At 36.6% G+C, this 19,166-nt stretch overlaps 1 protein-coding gene across 2 annotated transcripts in view; it reads right to left on the bottom strand.

Moving 5' to 3' along the window:
• Positions 1 to 1,031: 1,031 nt before the first annotated feature.
• Positions 1,032 to 19,166, bottom strand: part of ADGRL4 (adhesion G protein-coupled receptor L4) — a 137,800-nt gene continuing 119,665 nt past the window's right edge. For both annotated transcript variants that reach the window (XM_044944804.2, XM_006056658.4), the window contains 3 exons: positions 4,235 to 4,326; positions 2,713 to 2,881; positions 1,032 to 2,359 (listed from right to left, as the gene is read on the bottom strand). In XM_044944804.2, the coding sequence (XP_044800739.2) occupies positions 2,297 to 2,359; positions 2,713 to 2,881; positions 4,235 to 4,326 (324 nt within the window). In that variant the 3' untranslated portion in view covers positions 1,032 to 2,296. The remainder of the gene's footprint in view (positions 2,360 to 2,712; positions 2,882 to 4,234; positions 4,327 to 19,166) is intronic.

The raw sequence follows: 19,166 nt of genomic DNA, 5'->3' as shown, positions 1-19,166 counted from the left end.
AATCTCATGCTAAAGAACAGAGGCTTCATCCAGTGACGTCTATGAGAGGGGTGATGAAAACAAGATACAGAATTTAAGGTTTTTCTAATGATACTTTGTTAGCTCTAAAGATGTCATTACATACATATTTCCATAATATTGGCTCCCTATAGTTGCTTTGAAAAATTATGAAAATTATCAACAAACTTGTGGCTTAAAATAATATACATTTATTATATTCTTTTTATTTGATTCACGAGCAGCACATTTATTCCTAGGATATAAACAAAAAGAAACCTAATGTAGACCTTCACTTTTGTTTTCCTGTTTCATAGCCTCTCTGAATTATATCTGCTCTTCATTGATGATAATGTCCTCAGTAAACCAAGCACTTGGATGTTATTGAATGGCATTTATTACTTTACAGTTCTGGAGATTAGAAGTTGGAATTGAGTTTCTCCAGGCTAAAATGAAGGTTCACCAGGGCTGACTTCCTTCTAGAAGGTCTAGGGGAGAGTCCATGTTCTTGCCTTTTTCAGTTTATAGGCTGCCTGCCTGCATATTGTGGCTCCTGGACTGCTTCCATTTCCAAAACCAGCAATGTGCAGCTGAGTATGTCTCATGTTGCATTGCTTCTGCCTCCATCTTTCATTTATAAGGAACCTTGTAATTACATGGGGCCCACTTGGATAATCCAGGATAATTTCCTCACGCCAAGGTTAGCTGATAGCTGTTAGCTGGTTAATTCTTCCCTCCATGTAACCTAACATATTCATGTATTCTAAAGATTAGGATGTGAGCATTTTGGGAGGACCATTATTCTGCCCACGACACATAATTTGTATACACTGATTGAACTGATTACTTTTTCAGTATCCTATTCCAATAGCACTGTCCTACAGCGATAATGATAACAACAGGTTACAGGCTAACTATATAAGAGATCAAAAGATCAAATAAAAAGTTATTATCACAGATCTTCTAAAAATGTTTAAGACATTGGCAGGTAGCTTATCTTTCTTGAGAAATGACTCAGCCAAGCAGCAGAAGGATTCATTTAGATAACATTTTATTTGTTAGAGCAAGATTTGACACACTTCATTTTAACAGCTGTAGAAATTAAGTTAAAATCACAACATTTGGTGTATTGGCATACTTTTACAGTAAGTGCAGAACAATTACATATATTTTGAAATAAAATCCCTGCTTCTATATTTTAATTTGAAGATTGGAAGGTAGAAGACTTACATTTTAGGAGATATGTTTTACTAGTGGAAAACTGTCAGAAAATATATTCTCTGTGGAAGTTTATACAGTCAGTTCTCAGTGATCTCTTTGTTATAAATAACATTTTTAATGTGTACTTTTCTGAACAGAAAAAAATAGCAATTCACTTTATGAATACTTTCATATTTACATTGCCCTTTTAAAAATAGTAAGTTAAAAGGGAATATTGCAATGTGAACTATAATATTTCTAAAATTAAAAGAAATAAAGAACTCAGATATATAAGTCTAATGAGATACAGTATTTTTCACTGCATTGAAAGGTTATGGAATAGAGCACTTCAGGTTTATATACATGATTTTTACATTTACAGGCATGAACAATATTATATTCTGACACATTTATGTACTACTGAATAAGCATTTGAAGTCACAATCTGTGAAATAAGTATAGAAAGAGCATGTACTTCATTCTAATATTAACATAAAAACAGAACAGAAATGTTTAGTTTTTTCTTTTGTGAAGTTTTGTGTTTTCTATTGGAATAGAAAATTGATGCAACAAGTACAAGTCTAAGTTGTTTCAGTAAAACTTTAAGTTCAGAACAACTCATGGAATTGTAAGATGTGTTTATTCAACTCTCATCTAGTTTACAAAGTCTGCTCAAAATACATCTCATTGTTCTAACATTCACTCTCTTTTTACTGTTTCATATTCTACCCCTTCATTTTCTTATGTTCTACTTTCTGTAACAGAGCTCATTACAAAGGTGATAGAGGACTAGTTTCAAAGGCAACATGAGTCACAATAATATCAAGCCAGTGGGTTTCCTTCAGGACAGTCATACATTTTTTTGTGTTAGAAAATCTTTCCTTGGGTGCAGTGATATCATTCTGAAAAACTAATTACTTTCCAAATATCTGCATTACTATTTTTGACACAGCTAAGTAAGTCATATAGAAAAGCTTACTATAGCTATATGGTACATAATTTTATCTTGTATTATTTACAGTTCCTACACATTTATACATTGGCCATCCACAGCTGGGCATTCTTATTTCTGCATAACAATAACCATCCATAGTTCTGTTTACCTCAAACATCCGAAACAACAAGGGACATTTTTGAATAATCTATAATATTCTTCTTGGATCTAAAAAAAATAAAATAAGAAATGTGAAACATAATTGCAACAATCACATCAAATTATTTTCAAATCACATTAAACTTATATTTGGTTTTATATATTATTGTTGCTTTCTGATTATATGTCAGAATACACTCAACTGAATGTAAGCTCTATTATCTATATTCCTACTAGCAAGTTTTTAAAAGCACATTTTGCTATGAACAACAGGTGTTCTGATTATTTCAATGCTAAGATGTACTGCATTTAGGCAATAAAGGCACAAGTCATAAATTTATGAAAATGAGAATTTTTATCAATGTGTTCACTGATGCTACCTACATATACTAGAAGGTTGACAAGAATAGCAAATTCTTTACCTTTCTAGATAAGATACACAAGAATAAGAAGATGAACATCCCCTGGAAAGCATTGCTGACAGTGAAGAGATAAGCTGTCACCACCGATGCGTGCACAACATGGAGAACGCCGAAGATCCAGGTGGTGCCAAGGAGGAACAGGAGGGCAAGAGCTCCTCGGGCACAAGACCTGGAAGAAATTTGCAATGTTCCAGCTGAGAAAGCTATGAAGACTTAACACGTCCTCAAATCCCTTTAATTTCGTAGGAGGTTGGAATAACCCAGAAATCTTTGGTAAAGCCCAACGAGAATTTTGAAACTGATGAACTGTGCCATAGTTACACGGGACAGGCCAGGATACACTGGTGCACTGTGGCTGAGACGTGTCCAAATTCAAGGCAGCAATATTAAAATCTGGTAGTTTTGAGAAATTTCCTTAATCTTAAGATATGCTCATCTGGTATACTACAGTATGCATGCTTTGATTTCAAAATTAATGTTGCAGGAACTCCTGGAGCTAAGACATATAGCTGTTAGGAAGTATTCTCCCTAAGAAACCTTGAAAAATATACCATGTGGATTTAGGTCAGCACATAGGCAGGACATCAAAGGAAGCTTCTGCTTTCCTTTTAGGCTCAGTAGAGAAGAACATGTAAGATATAAAACAACATTTTTTTTGGGGGGGGTTTGCAATACAGTTTCTTCAAAGTAAATTCATGTTAGAATGCTGATTTCTTAAAACACACACACACACACACACACACACAGGAACATACTCTCTTACATATTTTCAACTTACCGCCTCTGAGTTTTGGAAAAACATTCAATCCAGCTCACTGAGGACACTGCCTTGAAAATGAGCCAACTCATGCTTATTTTCTCATTCATTCTTAGTTGCAATCATTCTTTATTGCAGAAGATATTTTTGCAGTGTACCACAGAAAATGAGTCATTTTCAACTTTATTAAAACCAGCAACTTACATGTTACTATGAATGGTGAAGAGTAAAAGAAAGTAATCAAACATTTGCTAAATTCTAACTATAAATCTTGTGCAAGATATTGAAACTACAGAAGTGTTCCCAAGCGACCCAAACATCAGTTGTTTCTAATGTTCCCTACAGTACACTTCAGTTTTTCCTGAACAAACCGCGTTCAGGATCTCAATAAATCAGTTTTAAAGGGCAGGAGGTGAGGAAAAATCATGGCAGCATGCAAACTAGGAATCACAAGAAAGAAACACAGCTACTAAGCTCTGAGAACTGCTTTGAGAAGACCTTAAGGCTGGCTTTTGTCTTAAAATGTAGTCATTATTTTTTTTTTCCCCAAAGGGGAGTAGGTTCAAAAAAGATTACTTATCATTTGATCTGTGGTGATTACAGGCTTATTAAACATATTAAGTGTTATTTAGCAGTAAATATTTTAAATATGATGGGAGAAAATGTGAAAAAATAATTTAAAAACTGCCTTCCAAAAATTATTTGCACTTTTAAATTACTAAAGCTTTGAACTGCTAAAGAAAATACAATCGAAGAAATGCTTACCTTATGTTCTCATAGCAACTAACTTCTGGTTTCAACCCCGCAGTGTGACGAAAAACTTTGTATATGATAACTCCAAATGCCAAGAGATTAACCTGAGAAAATAATTTCAAGAGATAATTTTCATAACAAACTAGATACATATATGAAATAAACACATGGCAAAGATATAAAATAAATAGAAACCAGCAAACCATGGCATTTTTATGTATATTAAGAAGTACAAATCCTCTGGTAGATGTATGCAAACAAAGATGTGGTTGATCTTTACAATACCACTGAAAATTGTCAGTACAAATCGTAGTAGTACAATTCGCCAGATTGTATTAAGCACCTGTTCAAGAATTTCTTCAGATGTTACGATCATGTCTACAGATTGATGAATATCATCTTCTGCCAATAATATGGTTAATATACATATTAAGATAAATTTTGGTTTCAAAAACTTAATGAATATTTGAGAAATCAAATTTTTGTTCATTAAATTGTGTGCTATTTCTTTGAAAAGAAGTTTTAGTGATAATTCTGTCAATCCTTTGAAAATTTTAACTAGAAAAGAGAATTTGAAAGGAAATTAGAAAAAAACACTCTCAAGTTCTATCACTATAAAAAGTTTGAATAAATTTTGTTTTGTATGGTTCCTCTAGCTATCTCTCTTAATATTATGCTGAGATTTAATTTTCCTGAATTTAACCTCATAAACTTTCAAAATGAATGTTTCAGTGAAATATGTTTCTTTGAAGACATATACATTTTATGGCTAAATATTTATATTCTATAATCTATATTCCCAAGTATGGGTTATACAGAATGCACAGAATTTTTACCCCTTCTAAAATGACTTTATTATGAAAAACTTCCATTTCTTTTTTTTCCTTTTCTTGTATTCTTGGAGATTTATAAGCCATATTTACAGTGTCAGAGGATTAATTGAGGGATATATTTTAAATGTATATTTATTTTAACAAAAGCATACTAATAATATGAACTACTAAAATTATAAAAATAATTTGTAGATTAATCTTCTATTGATTATATTTTATTAACCCAAACAGATTTTTCAAAAGCATTTTGTAACAGCAGTAGCAAAGTGCAGTATTTTAATTTTTGGCTAATTATTATACTAGTATTTCAGAAACTTATAGAAAAATTATGTTTTTTCTTCCATATTCTAAAAATTTTACATCAGTTCAGTTCAGTTCAGTCACTCAGTTGTGTCTGACTCTTCGCGACCCCATGAATCGCAGCACGCCAGGCCTCCCTGTCCATCACCAACTCCCGGAGTTCACCCAGACCCACGTCCATTGAGTCAGTGATGCCATCCAGCCATCTCATCCTCTGTTGTCCCCTTCTCCTCCTGCCCCTAATCCCTCCCAGCATCAGAGTCTTTTCCAATGAGTCAACTCTTCTCATGAGGTGGCCAAAGTACTGGAGTTTCAGCTTCAGCATCATTCCCTCCAAAGAAATCCCAGGGTTGATCTCCTTCAGAATGGACTGGTTGGATCTCCTTGCAGTTCAAGGGACTCTCAAGAGTCTTCTCCAACACCACAGTTCAAAAGCATCAATTCTTCGGCGCTCAGCCTTCTTCACAGTCCAACTCTCACATCCATACATGACCACAGGAAAAACCATAGCCTTGACTAGATGGACATTTGTTGGCAAAGCAATGTCTGTGCTTTTGAATATGCTATCTAGGTTGGTCATAACTTTCCTTTCTAGGAGTAAGTGTCTTTTAATTTCATGGCTGCAGTCACCATCTGCAGTGATTTTGAAGCCCCCAAAAAATAAAGTCTGACACTGTTTCCACTGTTTCCCCATCTATTTCCCATGAAATGATGGGACCTGATGCCATGATCTTTGTTTTCTGAATGTTGAGCTTTAAGCCAACTTTTTCACTCTCCACTTTCATTAAGAGGCTTTTTAGTTCCTCTTCACTTTCTGCCATAAGGGTGTTGTTATCTGTATATCTGAGGTTATTGATATTTCTCCTGGCAATCTTGATTCCAGCTTGTGTTTCTTCCAGTCCAGCGTTTCTCATGATGTACTCTGCATATAAGTTAAATAAGCAGGGTGATAATATACAGTCTTGACATACTCCTTTTCCTATTTGGAACCAGTCTGTTGTACCATGTCCAGTTCTAACTGTTGCTTCTGGACCTGCATACAGATTTCTCAAGAGGCAGGTCAGGTGGTCTGGTATTCCCATCTCTTCCAGAAAATTTTACATAGCTTTTGAAAATCATAGGGGTTTCCTCGAAGGCTCAGTGGTAAAGAATCCACCTGCAATGCAGGAGCCACAGGTTTGATCACTGCAGGAGCCACAGGAAGATCTCCTGGAGGAGGAAATGGCAACCCACTCCAGCATTCTTGTCTGGAAAATCTCATGGACAGAGGAGGTGGCAGGGTACAGTCCGAAGGGTCAGAAAGAGTCGGACAAAACTGAGCAACTGAGCACACACACAGCACTGAAAATGGTATTTATTACTTACTGTTACAAAAGCAGTATAAAATAATAGATCAGCTAGTTTCATATTGTCATGTCTCCATGGAGAGGTTCTTGAGAGAAACTCTTAAGAGGAATATGGATCTAGTCCCTTCTCCTGCTTCCAAATATTTACTGCTTCTAATTATATGATTAATAAATTCTTATTAAGTAAGGAGCCCATACAAATAAAAGAATTCAGCAATTGTAGAGGAGAGATAAAATATATTTAAATTGATTCAGTTGACAAGTTTCACTCTGTTACATACTCAAACAACTAAATTGAATGACAATTTAATAATATTTAATTTCATAATTAGTCTTTGCTACTTATGAAAGAGAGATGTTTAGTATTTTCTAGATTTCTATAGCTAGAGCTTCTTTAAATAAATTTAGGAACAGTTGTATTTAATTTTATAAATATTTTAAAAATAAGAAACCGTATTAAAATTTGGTTAGTATAAACAATATACTCAAAATATTATTGGTTTGAAAATCTTCAGAGAATTTTATGAGGTGTTTATATTGAACTTACCTCAACAAAAGAAGAGTTGTAAGATAAAATGACATTAAATTTTAAAATGATTGTTCACTAATGCATAAATTTTCCAAGTTAGTGGTTAACATTTATAATCTTTATTAGAGTTTTTTAAAATTCTAATTTTGATAAAACACGTTTGAAAAAGAGTTGCTCTTATGGTTTCTCAGAAATGCATATGCATTTTGGATATGCTTTTACATCATATGCTAAAATAATGAAGGATAAAGTGGATCATTCTCTATGGGTGATCTAGTTCTGGAAAGTACATGTTTTCTACATAAAAGGGAAAATGTTTACACATAAAATAGGTGCTGCTATAGAAACAGGAGACTGATTCTTAGTCCATAAACATATTTTCCCAATTGTAAGATAAAACAGCTTAAAGCCTTTTTTATCAAAAATGTGCTATGGTTTTATGCAATGAAAACAATCAGAAATACATTGTATTATTCACATTTGATGACAATATCAGTTGCTCAGTGGTAAAAAATCTGCCTGCCAATATAGGAGAAACCGGAGATGTAGCTTCAATCCCTGAGTTGGAAAGACTCCCTGCAGGAGGAAATGACAACCCACTCCAGTGTTCTTGCCTGGGAAACCCCATGGACAGAGGATCCTGGTGGGCTATAGTCCATGGGGTCTCAAAAGAGTAGGACACAGCTTAGCGACTAATCAACAATGCAAGTATATGGAACATTTTATTTGCATGTATTTGAAACATCTTATAAAGGGTCCACTAAGTGTCTGGTAAAGTGGTGAGGGCTGGGTACATTTAGCATTTAAAGCAGAACTTGATCAGAAATGAGAGAGAAAGGCATTTCATGATGGAAAATGGCATTTTAAAAAAGCCATGAGACTTAAAAGTGTCAAGAATGTGGTATGTCTTTAAGGAAAACAAAGGGAAGAGTAGCAGGAGGCAAGATAGAAAGAGATGAAGAGTACTTAGATTTTATCTTGAATGCAAAGGTTTTTTATTCTTTCACTCAAGAATCACTTATGCACTATAGTCCCTTTCCAAAAGAAACTTGCAGTATAATGGGGGAGATGGCCAGTCAATAGGCATGTACAATTCTATTCAGGAAGTGCCAAGCAGTTGTCTGCAGAGTAGAGAAGGACACAGGGATGACACTCTAATGTATGATTTCTAGGCCAGTCTTGAGTGACCAAAGGAGTACAACACAGAGAAAATAAGTGATTTGTCTGGATCTCAGTCACTGGACCTATCTACATATACTTACTTGCTCAGACTCAGTGGATTCAAATAAGATCCTTAGGCTCTATCTGACTTTTTCACTTGGAAATCCAATGGACATAATTAATTAAAATGTCAAAAATTAAACTACTGTTCTTCTAAAGAATCTATTTTTGCTGTAAACTTTACCAACTTATATCTTGTTTTCTAGCAGTAATCAAGTTTATTCATCAATAAACCTTTCATCTTTACCTTCAAAACATATTTGGAATATGACCACCGCATAACGTCTTTACATTTCCTTCCTGGACGAGGACACTGTCATGCCTCTCCTGGGCTAAAGCTTCCTAATTGGTCTCTCTGCTTGCGTCCTTGCCTTCCTACAGTCTTTTCTCATTACAGCAGAAAGGTTGACCTTTTAAAATGTAAGTCAGATCATTTCTTTAGTCTGAACCCTCCCATAGCTTCCTATTTGAGTTAAACCTGAAAATCTCCCAACAAGGTCTGAAATGATATATTTCTTCCTTCAAATTCTACTTCTCTCTGCTTTGATCAGTTCACTCCACTCACACTGGGTTCTCTGTTCTTCCTCCAGCACACAAAGCATGACTTCAGGTCACTGTTCTTGCGGGACCCTTAGATATCCCCTTAGCTCATTACCTCACCACCTCTGTTTAACGCTGCTTACCTACCTACAGACTCCCAGGGTAGCTTTGTGAAAAACTGAAACCCAAATGATAAAATCAAATCTGAGTTCAACTGCATGGAAATGCAGAGCATGATGGTATTTTTTACTGTTTTGGACAGTGCAAGTTCTGTATGTCGACATGTTCTTCCCTGGCTTTCATCAGTAGGAAACTGACAAAAACTTTCCTTAACTAAACTATAGTCAAGTTTCTATGAGCCCTCTTCTCATTCAGGCCTTGGCCCTGGGCTTCAGTGCCATTTCTTCAGTGTCTAGTTTTAGCAGGAATTCTGGTGAGTCAGCTTACAGAGGATTTCCCCCTCCCCCCTTGATATGTGATCACTTTCAACGTTTAATCAAATTTTTCATCTGCCATCATTGATATCTGATTACCCTGGCCTGCCATTCAGCAAGAAAGCTCTTAAAATAAGTTTAGCAAGAATTCTCCCTACACTTGATGTCTTGGTAATTTTCCATCCACAACCCCCACACATAACCTGTTCTTAGGCTATAAATCCCCGGTTGTTCTTATAGTATTCAGAGTTGTTCTTAATTCCTTCTACTTTGATAGTTTTGACACGTATCACAATAGTCCTGAATGAAGTCTTACTTACCATTTTAACAAGTGTCAGAATATCTTTTTCCTTGACAAAACTCAAAGCCAAATCCAAGGTCATATTATAATTTTCAGCAAATTTGGGGTAACTGGAAAAACCTACATTTACTCCTTTTACACTGCCTCATTCTCTCTTTATTCATAAATACATAAACTACTTTAAATTCTTTTTCTAATAGAGTTAAGAGTTAGTATCACCTACAGGCACATGCTATGGTTTTTCCAGTAGTCATGTATGGATGTGAGAGTTGGACTGTGAAGAAAGCTGAGTGCTGAAGAACTGATGCTTTTGAACTGTGGTGTTGGAGAAGACTCTTGAGAGTCCCTTGGACTGCAAGGAGAGCCAACCAGTCCATTCTGAAGGAGATCAGTCCTGGGTGTTCTTTGGAAGGAATGATGATACAGCTGAAACTCCAGTACTTTGGCCACCTCATGCGAAGAGTTGACTCATTGAAAAAGACTCTGATGCTGGGAGGGATTGGGAGCAGGAGGAGAAGGGGACGACAGAGGATGAGATGGCTGGATGGCATCACCAACTCGATGCACGTTGGTTTGAGTGAACTCCGGGAGTTGGTGATGGACAGGGAGGCCTGGCGTGCTGTGATTCATGGGGTTGCAAAGAGTTGGACATGACTGAGTGACTGAACTGAACTGAAAGGCACATGACTTCATTTACTGAGGTGGAAATTAAGTTGAAACTCTATGCACTTTACATGGTCCAAAAAGTATCTTCAGGGAGGGAATATTTTGTTAAATAAGCATGAACAGTGTGAGATATGATAAAAACAAAACTCAGAACAAGATTATATAGAATTAAAAAAAACATTTCTGATAACAAGAAATAGTTTGCAATTATTCCAGAAGTAATTATTTTGAAAATTTATAGAGAAATATCTATATTTTAGATTAAATAATTGGAAAGATACTATTAACACTATCAATAATAACAAACTTGAATGCTTCAGTAAAGCTTTAAAATATAATGTGTTGTTCTTAGTCACTCAGTTGTGTCTGACTCTTTGCGACCCGATGGATTATAGCCTACCAGGCTCCTCTGTCCATGGGGATTCTCCAGGCAAGGATACTGGAGTGGGTTGCCATGCCCTCCTCCAGGGGATCTTCTCAACTCAGGGATGGAACCCAGGTCTCCTGCATTGCAGGCAGATTCTTTACCATCTGAGCCACCAGGCAAGTCTTTAAAATATAATGGAAATAATTACTATTAACCTTAATTAGGGAAATAGACCCTTTAAAATGATTCACACTTTTGCTCATTACTGTTTACCTATGTATGCTGATTTTAAGAGCTGTTGTTCCTTTATTATTTATCTCTAATGATAGCATCACAAAAGCAAAGGGCCTAATTAATGACTTGCAAATTAACAGTCATTCATTATCATTTCTGTCTCAATTTTTAAAATACAGTTTTAACTTATCAACCAGGAGTCCACAATACTTTTCTAGGAATAAACAAAACAAGGGCACTACATGGTAAATATAAGATCTCTGACATTCACTGCTGTACTTTAGGATACAGAGTACAGAAGAGAATAAAAATAGCTGTGGAAAAAAAATCTTTCAAAGTAATTTCCTTTGCTTCATCTTAAGTGATATTTATCTATACGGATATCTGTTTCTTCACTTTATTGATACATGCAATTACTTTAAAGTTTGGCACACATACTCTGATGTTTGACAGAGAGCATTAAAATTTTTTAAGTGGGTTAGGTTTTTTTTTTTACTAGAAATTTAAATAGATGGGTTGGTGAGAGAGCAGCTGCTAATTCTTAAAGATTAAGGCTAACAGGGTACATTCAATCCAAGAGCTTCAAACTCAGACTTCAAAATGAAGCATCCCAATCAGTCATTTTTTCCCTTTCTTAGTCTTTTTCTCAATAATTGATGAAGCCATCTATATGCTGATGTCAGATCTCACCAGAAAAAATGAGAAAATTTTTCTTACAGCACTTTTAGTCCCATGCTTTAATTTTTCACATATATCAAATGTGATTTGGTTCATTTAAGAATGTGTCATGATCACAACCATAATATCCTTTCAAATAGTTTTATTACTTTTAAATTAACTGGCCTAGAACAAAACTACTTCTTCCATGGACGAAAGGTGGTTTTTACTGGCTTACCAAGAGGCTATTAAAAAAAGAAGACCCATTCTCAATCCTTAGGCCACTGCAGAGATGGCTGAGTAGTTCTTAATTTAAGCTTTAAAATGAAAAGATAATCTATTAATTAAAAAAATCTATTAGCTAGATTGGAATTAAGTGCTGAGAGTTTGACCTTCTGTCTGATTTTCTTTAAAAACAATATTTGGAACTACTCTTTTACATTCCTGGCAGTGGGGTGGTTTAGTTGCTAATTCATGTCCAAATCTTGTGACCCCCATGGACTGTAGCCTGGCAGGCTCCTCTGTCCATGGGATTCTCTAGGCAAGAATACTGGAGTGGGTTGCCATTTCCTTCTATAGGGTATATCTTCCTGACCCAGGAATCAAATCCAGGTCTCTGGTATTGCAGGTAGATTCTTTACCGACTGAGCTATGAGGGAAGCTCATGCCTTAATTACATGCCTTAGTTACAGGATATTCACATAGTACTGAGTTATATTATAAGTGGAATAATATGCCCCTCCAAAAAAATGTCTACACCCTAACATCTGGAACCCTATAAGTACAGCAAAAGGGATTTTATAGATAGAATTAAGGATATAGACTTTAGGATAAGAAAGTTATCCTGGATCAAAAAGGGCTCAATGTCAATATGTGAGCCCTTAACCAAAGAGGAAGGCAAAAGAGATTCAGCAGAGAGATGCTGCAGAAGGCAGGAGAGATGGGGCAGAAGTGAAGGTCAGAAGCAGAGAAGACCAAGTGGGCCATGAGGCAGGAAATGTGGGAGCCTCCACAAATGGAGTCTGCCGCTGCTGCTGTCGCTTCAGTCGTGTCCGACTCTGTGCGACCCCACAGACGGCAGCCCACCAGGCTCCCCCGTCCCTGGGAATCTCCAGGGAAGAACACTGGAGTGGGTTGCCATTTCCTTCTCCAATGCATGAAAGTGAAAAGTGAAAGTAAAGTCGCTCAGTCATGTCTGACTCTTCGCGACCCCATGAACTGCAGCCTTCCAGGCTCCTCCATCCATGGGATTTTACAGGCAAGACTGGAGTGGGTTGCCATTGCCTTCTCCAAAATGAAGTCTGACATCTGTCCAAAAGTCAGCAAAGAAATCAAATCACAGGAAACTGAATTTGGCAAAAAATCTGAATAAGCACAGAAATAAATTCTCCCCCAAAGTTTCCAGAATGGCCTTTTCATTGTTTTTAGCCCAGGAGTCTCTGAGCAGAGGAGTCAGTTGAGCCTTGCTGTATGCAGACCTCTGACCTCCCCTACTCTGAACTCACAGATTTGTGGCCAATAAGTTTGTAATAATTTGTTATTACAGCAGTAGTAAAGCACCCTGTGTTACTTTACTATCACTGATTACCTTGGTATCGATATCAAACCCCACATAGTTACAGTATTTCTTATTTTTAAAATAAACATTTTAAATCCAGCTTAAAACAAATGCTAATGTATCAGTAACTCATATTTATTATTGATGTTCTAGATATTTTGTGGGTAGTCAATTATATGAAAACATTTATTATTTGTGAAATCTGTTTCTGTGTTTCCTAAAGTAAAAAGATCAAGCCAAGCTATAACTTGTAAATGACTTCCTTTTCAGCAAATCATAAATGCAGTCTATATTTTCAAATACTTGTCACATTTTCTTCATTATAACATTAATACCTACCTTTATAGGTCTTTCTCATAGTGTTTCCAGATTAGTAAATAAAAATATAGGATGCCAGTTAAATTTGAATTTCAGAAAAATGACAATGTAATTTTTTAGTGTTAAGTGTATTCCATACAACATTGAGAACATACTTAAAAAACAATTTGTTGTTTATCTGAAAGTCAAAGCACACGAGCATTCTGTGGTTTGTATGACAATTCTCATTTCATAGCTTCCAAATTATTCTCTCGTATGATCTTTTTTATAATCTGAGGACACTGACTTCATAGTAGAAAACCCCAAGGACATTATCCTCTCAATGAAGGCTGATCTATAATTGTTTGAAAAGAGATCTCAAACAAAGAGGGGGTGAATTTTCAGATATTGCAAACCATTGTGGAACCTGAACATGTGTGAATATACTGAGACTGATAAAATACCCTGAAGGCATATAGTGGCTGAAAGCACATTTAAAAGGTTTGAGCCCAGTAAAGAATACACCCACGCTTGGCAGAACTCCCCCTGGAAACCCCAAGATCTGCGTGATGAAGCTGTGCCAGGAAGCAATTGATTGGGCTAGCGCCTGTTAAAACCCTTTTGCTAATAAAGTGATAGTTATAAGACAAGCTGAACCCTGCGACCTTAGTGCAGTGCAGCAATGTATGCGCCTGAACACTCCTCTCCTCAAGCAACAAAATACAAAGAAACTATGTGGGACTAAAATTAAGTGTGGCCAATTCTGGACAAAAGATATAGAGAGACCAATAAACTCAACTATCACTTTTGAAGAACCTGGAGCAAAAGCAGGGCTCAGGAGAAGAAGCAGGGTACTGCACATGCCCTCTGCACACACCACCACCTAAGGTCGGCAAGCCACCTAAGCCATCCTTGTGGCCCGACCCCTGAACACATCCCTACCCTCACCCCATATATGGGACAAGTTCATCCCCTCAGGGAGCAGGCAAGCAAGGGGACCTGTTGTTTGTTCTCGACCCCCACCCCTCCTACCCGCACCTCACCCCCCCACCCCCTGCTGCAGCAGGGTCTCCAATAAAGCTTTGTCTGAATTTCTTGTCTGGTCTGTGATCAATTTCTACTGATAAAGGAGGCCAAGAACCCTGGTCAATAATAGTTAGAAATGAAATTTTAAAAGTTTAGATGGGAAATTGCATTAGTATAAACTTAGAGGAAACACAGAAATTGTGATGCCATTGAGTTTGTTGATCTTTTATTAGAACTGTGGAGTGGACTAACTTTTCCCCTACATATAGCCTCATGACACTGCTAGGAGGCATTTTTTCCCCAACATCACAAGCCTCATCTTTTTAAAATATTCCCTAGGCTCAGTATTGAGCAGCTTTGGGAATATCTAGAATGTCCTCTTCTGAGGCTATGCCTGGCACATGAGAGAGTAGACTATGGAGAAATGGGAGTGTAGTTTATAAGTATAGGAAAAGAATACTCAGTAATCTGAAATATACTGAAACATTTGCAAGAATCTGAAAATACAATAGATTTAAGTAGGTTTTAAATATCTGAAGAGGAGAGTATCCCTCATAGATTATTCTGGGATATTAACAGTATATTAATGGACATGAACTTCAGCAAACTCCAGGAGATAGCGGAGGACAGGGAAGCCAGCCAGGCCTGCTGAAGTTTATAGGGTTGCAAAGAGTCGGACACGACTTAGCAACTGAACAACGTTAACAATATTCCTGATACTTGACTAATCTCGTAAGGTTTACACTTTAAAACACAGCAATACTCTCCCAACAGGCCTTTACTTCTTGGGTATACAACTGGATGAATAGTTGTTCTACCATTTTTCATATACTCAATATCTAAAACAGAGACTCAAATCATTAAAAAAAAAATACTAATATTTATTGAGTGTTTTCTATGTGCCAGACACACTATTCTCAGCCTTTTTTATTTATTCATTTATTTAACCCTCACATGAACTTTATAGGATAAGTATTTATTCCTCTTAATATTATCATTACAGAGAGTCCTTCATTTTTGATTTAGGATTTCTTGACTTTACAGTGGTGGGAAAGTGATATGCATTCAGTAGAAAGTGTATTTCAAATTTTGAATTTTGATTTTTGCCAGTCTTGTTATATGTGGTATGGTACTCTCTTGATGCGGGGTGGAGGGGCAGTGAACCTCAATTCCCAGTCAGCCCCAGGGTCACCAGGGTAAACAACCAGGAAACTGACAAATATCTGTACCCATACAACCACTCTGTTTTTCTCTTCCAGTATTCAAAAAATTACATGAGATATTCAATCCTTTCTTACACAACAGGCTTTGTGTTAAAAGATTTGCCCAACTTTAGGCTAACATAGTAGTTCTGAGCATGTTTAAGGTAAGCTAGACTTAGCTATCGGAGAAGGCAATGGCACCCCACTCCAGTACTCTTGCCTGGAAAATCCCATGGACTAAGGAGCCTGGTAGGCTGCAGTCCATGGGGTCGCGAAGAGCCGGACACGACTGAACGACTTCACTTTCACTTTTCACTTTCATGCGTTGGAGAAGGAAATGGCAACCCACTCCAGTGTTCTTGCCTGGAGAATCCCAGGGACAGGGGAGCCTGGTGGGCTGCCGTCTATGGGGTCGCACAGAGTCGGACACGACTGAAGCGACTTAGCAGCAGGCTTAGCTATGATGTTCGTAAAGTTAGCATTTCTACATGCATCTAATACATGGGGTTTAGTCAAGCCATAACCCCACTGTAAGTTGAGTAAGATCTGTATCATTACATGTATTTCACATTTATGGCAACAGAGGCATAGGGAAGTTAAATAACTGGCTCAAAGTGAAACAGGATATAGCAGAGTCAAGATTCATACCTAGTAGACAAATTCTACAGTTAATGCTATTAAGAACTCTGGAAAACTACCAAACTATAGATGAAGGATAAGGAGAAGTTAAATTGACATCTAAAAGTTCAAGAATTTAACTGTTCAGATGTTGTTTATTTTTGGCTGCTAACAGTAACTTTATTTTAGAAATGGTTAAAGTGGAAAACATTAATGAGTAGCGATTGGGTTAGCTACTTGACATTAGTATTCATTGAACTTGGTAAGTCACCAGTGACACTGAAAACGATGTAGTGTTTTATGCCAATGAACCCCTAATGGAGACACATGCGTTCTTGATCTCTGTGGTCAAGTTTTTCCTGTGCTGATCAACAATAGAGCTCTATATCCTTTAGAGTTCAAGTGTGGTTACTGGGTTCATGTCAGTGGTCTTATGTGGAATATAACAATAATCTATTACTACACAGGAAGAACACATTAGAGTTCTTACTGATATTTTTCCAAGGAAAAATCAAAATTTACTACTTAAAATATAGAGGACACTGATGCCATCACTTTTCTACATCACTTATTCACACATCAAATAAAAGCCATTTGGAAAAAAATTAAAAATATATATATATATATACAAGCCATTTGGAGAGACAAGTGACTGTTACTAGAGATAGAGAAGTCCTCCCCTCCTCCCCCAACCCTTTGTTATCTTTGAACCTCCTGCAGGGTATAGTACATGAGCCTGCCAAGCGGATTTCCAGATCATATCACATAGTTTAATAAAGTAGCCCTGCCAAGTGGCTCAGTGGTAAAGAATCTGCCTGCCAATGCAGGAGACCCAAGAGATGTGGATTCGATTCCTGGGTTGGGAAGTTACCCTGGAGAAGGAAATAGCAACCTGCTCCAGTGTTCTTGCCTGGAAAATTTTCTGGATAGGGAAGTCTGGCAGGGTAACTTCCATGGGGTTGCAAAGAGGCCAACATGACTGAGCACAGCAATAACATGAAAAGGTAAGACCTAAAGTCTCCAAGTGTACTTTGGATTAAAATTAATACTGGTAACTACACACGAAGAAGAAAGTGACACAACTGACTTTTCTTCCTACTCCTACACTGAGTTATCTGCCAGACAAGTTGCAAGTCCTCATAAATCGATCAAGTTAAAATCCACAAATAGATTCAAATTATAGTTCTCGCTTTTATTTATTTAATTCCTTGTGTTGCACTTTCCTTGTCTGTAAAATATGGATAATATTAGTACTTATTTCACAGGGTTTTTGCATGTATTAAGTTACATAATAAAGTACTTGGAATAATTAGTTCAATATAAATGTTCCAAACAAACATCAATCATCACTAATAGTTATTAAATCATATGGCAAGATGTTCTTTCAAATTGTCTCAAATATTTGAAGTGTCTTACAATAAATAGAGTGTATATTTATTAACAATTGGATAGACATTATTTTGTGTCATAGACTCACTGGACCTGTAAATAGCACCTTAAAATTTCAGAACTTATATCTGTTGGTCTTTATTTTATGCAATATCTCTTCAATGTAAAATATAGATCCTTTTTTCCACTGTCAGGATTTTCCTCTAAAATAATATCAGCAAAATAAATACTTGAATAGGTTTAATTCAACAATAAGTTAATTCTTTATTGTTCATCTAAACAATTTCTCATTTTTATTAAAACTTCTTTAGGGTAGAATTGAAATTTCAGGGTCAAAAATCCAATTATCTTTAAAATTTTTATAGAAAAGGAAAGAGTATGTATTTCAAAGAGCAATAAATAAAAATAATTATTAGATACATTAATATAAGAAGAATATTCTTAATAAATCTAATATGATATTCTGGGATATTTTATGGGAGAGGATAGTTATCTTTTCTTACATTGCTCTAACATAGAAGAGGGATAAGCAAACTTTTTCTATCAAAGGCTAGACAGTAAATAGTTTAAACTTGGAGGACTCTATCACAACTGTGATGGTCTCTATCACAAATAAATTCTTCATACCATTAAAACAGCCTTAGACAATATGCAAACAAATGAATGTGTCTATATGGCAAAAAATCTTTATTTATTAAAACAGGCTGTGACTATTGTGGGCTTCCCTGGTGGCTCAGACGGTAAAGAATCCGCCTGAAAATCGGAAGACCTGGGTTCCATCCCTAGGTTGGGAAGATCCCCTGGAGAAGGGCATGGTAACCCACTCTAGTATTCTTGCCTGCAGAATCCCCATGGACGGAGGAGTCTGCTGGGCTAGTCCGTGGGGTCAGAAAGAGTCGAACATGACTGAGCAACTAAGCACAGTGGTTTAGAATAAGATCCATAAAGGTAAAGACTTTTTAATATTTTATTCACTGATGTATTCCCAAGGGATAGTACAAAGTGTGACATATATTAATAAAAGATGCTCAACAAGCATTTGTTGAATGACTAAGAGGATGAAGGGTGGTACACCCCTATCTCAAGTACCCTTAATGGTTTATGTAAAGGAACATTCAACTATTAAATTCACTGCTGCTACTGCTGCTGCTAAGTTGCTTCAGTCGTTTCCGACTCTGTGCGACCCCATAGACGGCAGCCCACCAGGCTTCCCGTCCCTGGGATTCTCCAGGTAAGAACACTGGAGTGGGTTGCCATTTCCTTCTCCAATGCATGAAAGTGAAAAGTGAAAGTAAAGTCGCTCAGTCGTGTCCGACTCTTCGCGACCCCATGAACTGCAGTCTACCAGGCTCCTCCATCCATGGGATTTTCCAGGCAAGAGTATTGGAGTGGGGTGCCATCGCCTTCTCCGATTAAATTGACTAAA

This window comes from Bubalus bubalis, chromosome 6 (genome assembly GCF_019923935.1).
Source record: "Bubalus bubalis isolate 160015118507 breed Murrah chromosome 6, NDDB_SH_1, whole genome shotgun sequence".
Lineage (NCBI taxonomy): Eukaryota > Metazoa > Chordata > Mammalia > Artiodactyla > Bovidae > Bubalus > Bubalus bubalis.
This window is presented reverse-complemented; position numbering and strand designations above follow the sequence as displayed.